Here is an 11,475-nt window from a genome sequence, read left to right on the forward strand (position 1 = left end):
GTATTTCTTTTCAATTATTGTGCCTCGAATGTTACAATCTAAAAAATGAATTAATTGATCGCTCGCTAGTGGTTTTTTCTTGCTTTTTGTAATGTTTTACGAGTAACTCTTGTCTACTAACATGTTATGAAATTTGGTTAAAAAGCGCTTATTCAATTTATTTCTTGAGGCTTCAAGTTTCTAAAACTATATTGGCCTCTTCAAAATTGAGCTCTTTTTAGATTAAATTTCTTTTGTATGTAAATTTAAAAACAAAAGAACTGTTAAAATCGTATGGCAGAAACAGTATAACTTGAGGCATTTTTTATTGATTTTTTTTAAACATGAATCCACCACAAAGTATGCAATCTAGATCACTTTGAGTGTGTTTCACAGCTTCTTTTAATTTTTCAAGAAATCTTTTTATTTCGCCACCAAACAATTTCCAACAGATGGGCCACCTATTTAAAGTAAATGCATTTTTCTCTCTCTCTCTCCAGTGTTCTGTCTTTAAACCTTCCTCACTCAATCTAACACGCTGATGGGTTGTTTTCTTTCTATTTTGGCATAGCCACTGGCAGAGCAAAGTGCAACCGACCGACTAAAGCAACCATGATTACACGTCCATCATGAATGATCGTTTAATTTTGCTGCTGTTGCTGCTAGGTAGTACTGCTGCCACCGGTACTGCTGGGTTCATTTGTTTGCAAATAGTGCTGCAAGCCTGGTAAATATTTAATTCCATTCTTAGAGTCAAAAAGCGGACGGGTTTTTGTGTAGTCCATAAAAACCACTTCATTCTAGACACGGGGCCGCACACTCTCTTGCTCGTCCACTTTCTTTCTTTCACAATCGAACAAAAGGGCTTATGGTTGATTAAGCGAGGGAAACAAATAAAGGTGTGCAAGTACGTTTTTTTTTGTGTGTGCACGTCTATTTCTTCCGACATTCCATCTTGCTGCTCGACTGAATGCTTGACTCATCGGAACGCAACCCTTCCTTGAAGGGGCGGGTGCTGTTTTTCGGGTTGCGAAAGGCATATTTGTTTGCCATTGATTCTCGATTTCCTTTTTCTTGTTCTTAAATCGAAATATTCATCAAGGAACATTTTTTTTTGTTTTTGCGTGTTCAAAATTCCAACAACGAGCAGCTCTGGAACTCGAGCCAAGGGTCGTTTGATTGTTAATGCATGGACATGGACGGTAAACCTTTCTCAAGCCGTCAAACAGCATGCTGACGGTCGGAAAAGCGGGTTAAAACTTCCACCCTAAGCAAATCGATTAGTTTGCGGGATTGAGATCGGGACGTCAACGGGATAAACTTTAAAATCTGTTTAAGAGTGTTGGAATCAAGTGGGAACGAAACAAAATGGTGGACGAGAGGTTCTCAACATTGTTTGTTTACTTCAAAATTTTCACATTTTGGTGGCAGTTTTTGTTTTCGCTTTTCGCTGAAGCATTGAGCCAAAAGCGCTAAATAAAGCTTGCCACTTTGTTTACTTCCGCAGTCAGTGTGCCAAAATCGCAAGGGACACGGGATATGCTTCTTCGAGCTCATTACATGCCACTGTTCAAACAGGTACAACCGTACAAAATCAACTTGACTGGTGTGTTGCAGTAGTAGTTTCGCTGCTACGGGTAAACTCTTCCAATGTTCAAGATTGATTCTAAGAAGTTTTCCATCCCACCCGCTCCCAGTTCGCATGTTTGTTTGTGGCCTTTCGGTCCTTTTCTCCCCCCCTGTGGTCCAAGTGCAACCACCATTCGCCATTCACAGCTAAACCAGCACGCTGCTCGAGGGCTATTGCTGGTTTTAATCCTTGAGCGAACTTTCCACGTTTCGGTGGGTTCACTGCTAGACACGGACACGTTCCCAACAGTGTCGGACCGGTTTCCATCAACCCGAAAGCAACTTACCGAAAGACTCGGGGTTTTCCCTTAAAAACATCCCCTTGTACTTCTCATACCAGCGCTTCATCCACACCGAGGACACGAGCCAACGAGCGTTTGAAATGGCAACGAAACGAAATCCCGATAATGTCCGCTCAGTCAGTGATAGAAGCTTTTAAGCTTAACGGACTGACATCAATAAATAATTACCCTTCGATATGACTGAGTGGGAGTGGGTTTAGGAGCATTGAATTTTATTTTCTTGCCCGTTTTTTTTTCTTCTTCTATTTGGGATGCGTTATTAGCTACATATCGGTTAAGCGGTCTCGGAAGCACTTTCGCTCGTTTCGTACACACACCAGCAAGCCTTGTACGCCGTTGCAAATCCGTACAATATTATCGAAGCTTTAAAAACTCGCCATAAACACCCTTGCACTCGCTGGGAGGCCTTTCGTGTGTGAGCATTAGAGTGTCTTCTTCGCTCTAAATCGCTTTTCAAACAGCGGTCCAAAGTAACGCTGGTAGTCCAATGTCGCATTGCTGCTGCACTCCAATCTTGGTTTAATTGATTTTCCTTTTCCCATTTACACTCGCTCACCTACCCGCCCTTCTGGCCGGGTAGCTCGACACGACCACTGTTTTGACCAACTTTTGTCAAACTGCCAAACCAGCGGAACCTTTGACCTGCCTGGTGACCACCGAAGATAAGGATCATGCTCGAACGGCGTGGAAAATCGAGGACAATGCATTTCTTACGCGAACGCTTCCCTATCGGCATGTGCAGCACCGAGTCCGGTCCGTGATAAGCAAATGCAGCCGAGCGGAAAGCTTCCAAAATGTAACATAATATCAGCGATTCTGATACGGATGGTACCATTTAATGCGCTTTTGTGAATGTTTACAAAGCATTGGCAAGTTCGTGGATTTAGCAAAAGGCGAGTTTTAATTGTCAGTTAATTGGCAGCAAGGGAATTGTGCCTCTCGCAGAGCGAAATTATTTGTGCGTAAGTATAATTTAATAACGCCCAAATGTATGCAATCTTGTGTCGTGTAGGTGTGTTTTTCAAATTCTACTAGACCAAATCTGCTCATAGCTAGTAGATAAGGCTCTATGTTTTATGCTACAAAACAGTAATGATTTCTCAGTAATGTCAAAGCGGCCTGAAACTTGGTTTGTTCCAAATATCCCACGCTAGTGTCACACACACTTGCGAAAAAGTTGTCAACTATCGATTACGATGTGCCAACGGTTGCGTGCTCAAGTTGACCGACAAAAATAATTGATTGGTGAAGAAATCTGAAACTTCTGGCGAATGGAGAAAAGTCCAACAAATAAAACAAAACTTTTTCTCTCTCTCTCTCTGTCTTTGTGTGTGCGTAGCTTGTGCGATAATTGAGACAAATGTCACACTTACAGCTGCTCTCAACCAGACAGCCACTAATAGAAAGATCCTTTTCAAACCACATTCAGCTAGCACCGTTTAATCTTTCGTGCGACGAAATGTCGTCACCATTCCTTTGATTTACGGTGAAAATCTGCTACGTACGTATTCATTTCACTCAACAGTGCGATAATACCCCCTTTTGATACCGTACTTGACCCATTTCATTCATGTTTGATTGACAAAAGGCCTTCCTCCTTAGAATGTAGCATTGGAGTTCGCTCTTTCTTTGATTATCCTAGCCTAAAGTCCTGCGCGGTGTAAATAGAGCTACATTCTTTCGAAAATGTACGAAAAACTTAGTCAAAAGATTGGAGCTGAGCATCCGAAACTACCCACACACGCCCTCCCTGTGGACATGGATTTCAAACTTGCACATTCCAAACTTGTGTCACGGAAAGACCAACTGCCAGCCTAAAGCTGGCCGACACTGGATTGGTTAGGTTCGCATTTCTTCACATCTGGTTTCCATTGACAACGAGAAAATGATTGTCTCCTTCTGTTAGGTGGTTTAAACTTTCAACACTTTCAAACTGTGAACTGTATGAATTGATTTATTTACACATAATGCCTGTTGGATTGTGTTTTACATTGTTTGGGTGGAAAATATTTTAACACACCTTTTTGCTCCGAAGAAAATTGCTTTAGAAATTGGATTCTATTCGAACTCTTCCGGACAGATAGGAGGGCGTCATATGTCGAATTTAAAGACGCCAGACACCATTCTCAATGGGGACAAGATATTCATTCAAGCAAGAATAAATGCATCTGGGAGTTTTGGAGTGAATATACGCTAGATTCAGTGTTAAAGAGAACATTTTAGTGATTGCAGTTAAGTTTATTAGACAAAAAGTTTGAAAAAACGTGTGCGAATTCATTTGTAAACCTCCACAAAAGTGAACAAGAATTATATGTCAATGAAATTTAGCTCAACATGTACTTAAGATATGCATTTTTTGTATATCATCAACCAAATTAAATAATATTATCGTCGAACTGAACTAATCTGATAAAAATTCAAACGAACGCGCAAAGTTCAAACCGAAAACATCGTCATTTTCAAACCAAGTACTCAACGCGAGCGCTTAAACTTCCCCCAAGAAATACATCGTCACGTCTGACGGTTCACCGTGTTTGTTATTGTTTTCTTAATGTAAACAATACTCTGCAACCAGCAAAATAGTCCACGAAACACAGTCTACGCTGGAAGTACCAATAATTCGTCCAAATGTTTAAATTCCTTTCGAAAGCACTCGGTATCTGCGGGTATATCGTTCAGTATGGTTGCATTACACACTGCACCTTCGAGTACATCGGTGACTTTGTGGTGGTAAGTTTAAGTTTGGACGGCTTTTACATAATCATCCTGCCAACGGAACGAAACAAAACCGGTGATCCGAAAACATGTTTTTCAACTAAAAACTCGCTCCTTTTTTGCAAGTGCGTTGGACCATCGATGGAACCAACCCTAACAACGAACAATGTACTCATTACGGATCGTATCACACCACGGCTCGCCAAACTACAGCGCGGCGATATAATCATTACGAAAAGTCCTACAAACCCGGTGCAGCACGTGTGCAAGCGCATTATCGGCATGCCAGGGGATCGCATCATGACGCGTGCATCGTTCAATCTCAACCCACTGTCCAATACGTATACGATCTATACGGCCGTGTTACCTACCGGTGCAAGCGAGCCGGATGCGGATGAGCAGCGTCCGAAGACAAAATCACAGCAGCACTACGAAGCAATGGCCAAGCTACGGGAAAAGGTCGATTACGTGAGCCATTCGGTAGAGGAAACGCAAACGAAAAAGCAGGACCCACCCGGAAAATCGCAGCGCGTCGCAATGGATAGTGATGGACGAGGGATGGAATTGGACATGCAGCCGGAACCGAGGACCAGCATCGTTACGGTGCCTCGTGGTCATCTGTGGATTGAGGGTGATAATGTGCAAAACAGTTCCGACTCGCGCAACTACGGTCCGGTACCGATCGGGTTGGTAAAGAGCCGTGCCGTGTGCCGGCTGTGGCCTTTGAGTGAGTTTAAACTATTCATCTGAGTGGGTAACGAAGATTTGTTCTGCGTTAACTACGGCCGTGACATTGTTGTTCATATGAGATATTAAAATTAATGTAAGTTAGTCGAAATTAATGCATGATCAGTGTAACGATCTTATTTTCTTTCCCATTCCTTGGCTCGAATCAAAACCGGTAAAAACCGGCAAAGGTTTTCCATATTTTCGATCGATCGTGTGGAGTTTATTGCATACTAAAGGGGAGTTTTGTCTTTTGTGTGGATCCAGTCGTTGTAGTTACACAGCTAAAGAGGGTGCCATATTACGATAAATTTTCCCACTCCCACACATACACATACACACAATACACACATACAAACGGACACAGACACCCGAACAGAGCCACGTTTGGGGTGGAGAAAAAAATGTTGAGAGTTCGTTAAAAACTAAAAAAGCACAAACCAATTCTACACTATAAATTTCAATATAAAACCAAAACGCAGAAAGCACGCTTCCTGTGTCTGCCAGCTACTTTCTGGCAGCATCCAAACTACAGCGGTGGTCGGGAAAAAGCATAATTAGACTAAGTTGGAAGGACCGGGGGCTACATTATTGAGCTAATGGTTGGTCCTCGACGGATTCGTCCGCATCCATCGCGACTGCTGCCGTCGGTGTTACGGGTGTGGTCGGCTGTTCGCTGCTACTGCTACTGCTGTTGCCGGCAGCGGCTGCCAACGTTGCAGCATGGCTCGCACGCTTTTCCTGCACCCAAGCATCGATTTTGGCCTTTAGCTCATCGTTTCGCTTCACCTGTTCCATCGTGAGCGGTGACCGATTAAATGGATCGGACTGATCCGACAGTAGATGGCGCGCGATCGTCGAACGGTCGACGGTAATGCGCGAACTGGGCAGTATGACGGGATCGGCCATGAGCGAAGACATGATCGGATCAAGAAACTCGTCCGGTGGATCGATCAGCGCTTCCTCGTCAATCTTTTGCTGCTTTTCGATGCGTTGCACCTTCTGGGCGAATTCTTGCATTTCTCCAATCAGTTGACCACCACCGATGCGTGCTAAAAAAATATAAAAGCAAAAAAATCACATTAACAACAGGCCTTTTCTCAGGATTTAATGGATTAGAGCGTTACTTACTAAGCACCTGCTCCGCGTACTCAAATAGCTGCGGACTGTAGCTTCGACCGTCCTGTGACACGGCCAAACAGAACGCATCGCACTCACACAGGTTAACGTAGATTCGACAGATTTCCAGCACCGTCCGTGCCGGATCGAACTCAAATTCGCGCTTATCCTTCACCTTAAAGTTACCCTTCTTCGGTCCGGTCAAGTTCAGCAGGAAGTAGTTCAACATGGCGGCCACTCGATCCACCATCGACGAGTGACAGAAGATTGACTTCGTTTCGGACGTTAGCAGCTGCAGAATGTTAATCGTATCCCGGCCCAGTATGTTGTCGAACCTCGCCAACATGCCCAGGTTGCGCAGATTGGCCACATTCTGCTGCCGTTCGTTCTGTGCCAACGATTCCCACTCGCCACCGTCCTGTGCACTCTGCATCTGCCGGATCTGTTGCAGATTGCTCAAGGATTCATCCAGCAGGAAGATGGCATCGTTGATGAGCAGATTGATGAAGCGCAGAAAGATGGGCGGATCTTCTGCCTCGATGTTTTCGATCGCTTGCCGTTCCAGCGCACGGAAACACTCCTTCTGCTCGTCGATCTTCCACAGATAGTCCATGATGGCGTACATCGGGCGGCGGTAGTTAAACTTCTGCTCGAACTGTACGCTCTGCCCGGTCATTTCGATGCTTACGAACACACGCAACAGATTCGGTATGATCTCAAGCCGGTGCGGATGGTTGGTGAACAGTGTTGCGCTGAGACTGAAGCCGGCCGGTTCCGAATCTTTCGGCAGCAAGCTTTCGAGCCCTTCCGCGAGCCGGGCACGCAAATGCGGATTCCGGATGCGCTCCGAGCTGCCCATAAATATCAGTATCATCGTGAAGATCGCTGTCTGTGCGTCCACGTCCACCCGGAGCGATCGGCTGTCAAAGTGGCGCGAAAACTGCAAATAACCCACAATGTTTTCGATGATGTACTCGGGAATGCATTTCAACACACGGGAAACGGCTACACCGGTTAGTGGTAGATTGATCGGTTGTTGCGTTTGGGGTGAAAATCCTTTGGCCGGATCGAGGGTGTCGATTTGCGATGCGTCACGTGCACTCAGCTGAGCAAGCCAAATGGCGGACGCTTCGTAGAACTGGAGCAGCAGTTCGTCCGTTTCTGGCTCTAGCAGTACGTTCTGTAGGCAGAGAAATTGCTGCATGTGGGAAGACACCATCTGTACCAGATCGTTCGGTACGTCCGACCCGTTCTGGGCCATCATCTCGTAGTACATCGTCTGCAAACGATGCAGCTCGCGATTCATGCGGAAAAACTTCTCGATACACACACGGTACCCGAGATCGATCGCTTTGTGCGTCATGAAGAAGCACTCCGTGACGAAGTTGTACTTTTCCGCCTCGAGCCGTTGCTCTTTGTCATCTTCCAGCGGCAGGAGACAGGTTTCCTTTTCCGCATCGAGCATGTGTACAGCTTTGGTTTCTTTGTCCGCTTCCTTCACGGCACAGTACGTCGGATCGACCATCAGCACCTTTAGCTGTGGTTTTAGCAACGGTTGGCAAAGGTGCAGCAACACACCGGCCAAATTGATGCTGAACGAATCGGGCGACGTCGTTTGATTGCCAAACATTCCCAATCCGTGGTGCGTGTTCCAGATCTGTCCACGGGGCACATTCGCATGCAGACAGCGCCCAATCCAGTCAAGCATCTTGCTCCGTACGTCCCCGCCCAGCACGAGAAAACTCTTCACGAACGCGTGCATCCGGCTAAGGTGCAGCTTGGTGTAGTTCCACAGATTCGACGACAGACTGTCGATCGCCGATCGGTTCGTTGAAATCGGATTCTCGTAGTACTCGTACGGTCCATTATGGTTGCGAGGCATTATCGATAGCGATAGGAGCTGTCCGAGCAGTGAGTCGGAATATTTAATACCATCCGCATCCGGCGGAGGCATCGTGTAGCCGAGAAAAATGAGCGCCAACCGGGGGTTGTTCTTGTCGCTCGGAAACACCTGCAGGAACGGCATCACCCAGCGCTCGATCGTGATGAGTGAGGCAGCACGCAGCGCTTTCATGACGACCACAAAAATCGGTCCAAAAATGCCCCGTATCACCGCGAACCCGTCCGATTCCGTTTCCGAATCGGCAAAGATTTCGCTCACCGTCTCGGAGATGAAGCGGGCCGCCACGGTGTAATCATCCGTGTCGGACTGCTTGAAGATATCGAGCACCTGGTTCGAAAGGTTCTGTCCTTCGTACAGTTCCGGCTGCTTGAGGGAGGTGCACACGTTCCGCAGGATGAGCGCCTTCATCTTTCGCTGGTTGTCCAGCGCTACACTGTCACTCGGTTCAAGCGGTTTTTCGTTGCGCTCGAAGCATCCGTACAGATAGAGGATGACCTTCGTTTCCGCGATCTGGGGCGTATCGGCCGTCGTTATGTTGTTCGGTATCAAATACTCGGACGGATTGAACAGCATCAGCCGCTCGAACAGTGCCTGCTCGAGCACATCCAGATCGAGCAGCCCACTCTCGACACCCTGCGCCACGTCCTCCATGTACACCAGCTGTTTGTTTTTCTGCGGGTTCTTGTTCAGCGTGATAAGGAACACCTTCTCTATGTGGGCATTCGTCTTCTGCTCGAGCGGGTTAGGTTTGTGGGATGTATCCATCGCGTCCGTCATGTGATTTGGATTCGGATGCTAACGTGAACCGCAACTAACTAACTGCCTTACTGTCTGCAAAACAAGGCGGAAAATGCACACAAACAATAGAACAATTCCTCCTTCCACCCCCTTTTTTCTTTGGCTGGATGCACCCAGATACACACCGAATGTGGAATAGTTGGACTGGAAGAATGAACACACGAACACACAACTTTATGGCAGCACTACGTGGAATGCGATGTAGGGGGAGAAGTAGCTTTTGTTTCGATTTCTACAACTTTATGCACATTTTCGTTCGTTTGGTTTTGTTTTCATTCACAGCAATTGCACGACGAGACGAATGAGTTGTAATTTTTCTCGTATTTTTTCTTTGTCAATTAACAGCTGTCACATCACAGTCCAAATATCAACCGAGGGGATGTAGCGCAGGTACATACATGCCCGATATTGACAGTTTAGTTGGACGACACGAACAAACCTGAAAACATCGAAGATTTTCTATTTAATTTTTAGAAAGGAATTTTATGGTTTTAAAACCTCGAAGATGGTTGACAAAATGATTAAAAACAAGAATTGGAACGTTAAATCGTTTTGATCTTGTAGAAAATAGGTTAAATTTGCCTTTGTTTACATTTTACATTCGATGTTTTTTTACTTCCAAATTAAGCCATGTGTACACGTGTCATGTAACTTTTACTGTAAGTAGGGAGCGTGGAAGATGATCTAGATTTCAAATAGCATCATTTTGATTGCAATAATCGATGTTTAGAATGGAATAAAAAAATGGAAAGAAAATCACTTCTTCTCTTTGGCGTAACTACCTCCTAAGGTCACACCGGCCATCCAATGGCTTACTAGACTTGATGATATTACGAAGGTAGATACCCAGTTCTCATCTCGGGGGAGCGATCATGATAGTAGTAACCTATTATTTATTTATTATAGAGTATGACGGCATGTGGCTGTATTTTCTATTAGTAAATTAACTGGTTGAATTTATTTCGTCATTTTTTTTAAATACATAACGTGATCAGAAGGATATCAGACTAGGTTACACCTGAGTTAAATGGATAGTTCATCCTTGCGACGTAACGATTTAATGGTCTAGAAATGACAGAAGAATCGGTCCCGTCGTGTGAGAGAACGGTATCGTTAACATCCTATGCGCGGTTTAAAAGAAAAAGGAACTGATCGTAGAGCATTGCTTTGCTATTTGATACCAATATCTTAGTTAGATTATTTATGTTTATAAACTACTATTTTTTTATTTTTTTTAAATGTTATGGCTCTTCGCCTTATTGTCAAAACCATCTGTGATGAACGAAACAATGGACAATATAAGGCATTTCCTCTTTATTGTTTGTTTTGTACCGAGCATGCTCCTTCGTCAATTTACTGAATCTTCATGTATTAACTAAATGCATTATTTATCAAAATTTTCCTAACTACCCCACGACAAAAGCATTCTGTCCTCCCTAACCACCCAAGCAGACCCAGTGTGCGCAACTGTGTGTACATCGCCTCGGAAGCCTCGCCTAACGAGAAGATACAAAAACAGTTTGCGATCGACCGCTGCGAATGAAGCATGCGTGTGTGCGCGCGTGTTGGGTAGGCTTATGCTGCTTCAGCCCCTCTTTTCGAAAGCTCGCGTACGCGTTGAATGTTGTGTTTAGGATTGTTTAGAGCTTTACCGTGCGGTACGCATTTACGTTTGTCCGCCAGCCTTCGACTACTGCTGTGCGTCAGCAACAAATCACATGCCCAAGTGTTAATAAAGAAAGTAAAAGGAGGAAAAGCGTATGTTTTTCAATGTTAGGAAAAATCACTCAGCTGAGCCAAGCTGAGCGGTGTGAAACGATGCGATCGATTTAGGTTTGTTTCCTTGTGCCCTCCCCCATCAAAGCACCGTCAAGGTTACGCTTGAAAAAAAAAGAAAAGGGAAAAGACCGGTAAAATGTTTAAGAATTGAAAATTCGGTAGTGTCCTTCGGTAGTGCGGTAAGGCAAGCAAGCAAAAAATTAAAGTTATGTGAAGCAAATCATCTCCATTTAATGCTCAATGCCGGTGTCGGAAGCGAAGGGTACCGAACGCATCATCAACGCGCCTTTCGACTGTGTGTTTTACAATCGAATGGAATGGTCATGTGAATGGTTAGTTTTCGTATTATTCGAAAAGGAAAACAACAAACCATTACCACGACGCCGCATCGTGACAGTGCTTTAGCTTAATTAATATAATTTTATGCTCGGTTGATGTAAAGTGTTCATGTGTGTTTGAGTTTGTGTGCATGTTTGTTTCTTTTGTCTAGGCGTAATTCGCCCCCTTATTACCATTAGTTTGCGT

At 44.8% G+C, this 11,475-nt stretch overlaps 2 protein-coding genes across 2 annotated transcripts; one reads left to right on the forward strand and one right to left on the reverse strand.

Moving 5' to 3' along the window:
- Nucleotides 1–4,455: 4,455 nt before the first annotated feature.
- Nucleotides 4,456–5,375, forward strand: LOC126558914 (mitochondrial inner membrane protease subunit 1). Its single transcript, XM_050215002.1, has 2 exons — nt 4,456–4,640; nt 4,752–5,375. The coding sequence occupies exons 1-2, from the start codon at nt 4,539–4,541 to the stop codon at nt 5,373–5,375; spliced, it is 726 nt and encodes a 241-aa protein (XP_050070959.1). The 5' UTR covers nt 4,456–4,538.
- Nucleotides 5,376–5,939: 564 nt separating this feature from the next.
- LOC126556902 (ubiquitin conjugation factor E4 A) lies at nt 5,940–9,156 on the reverse strand. Its single transcript, XM_050212449.1, has 2 exons — nt 6,483–9,156; nt 5,940–6,403 (listed from the first exon to the last, which is right to left on the reverse strand). Exons 1-2 carry the CDS (start codon nt 9,148–9,150, stop codon nt 5,940–5,942), a joined length of 3,132 nt encoding a protein of 1,043 aa, XP_050068406.1. The 5' UTR covers nt 9,151–9,156.
- Nucleotides 9,157–11,475: the final 2,319 nt, after the last annotated feature.

Source organism: Anopheles maculipalpis, chromosome 2RL (assembly GCF_943734695.1).
Source record: "Anopheles maculipalpis chromosome 2RL, idAnoMacuDA_375_x, whole genome shotgun sequence".
Taxonomy (NCBI): domain Eukaryota; kingdom Metazoa; phylum Arthropoda; class Insecta; order Diptera; family Culicidae; genus Anopheles; species Anopheles maculipalpis.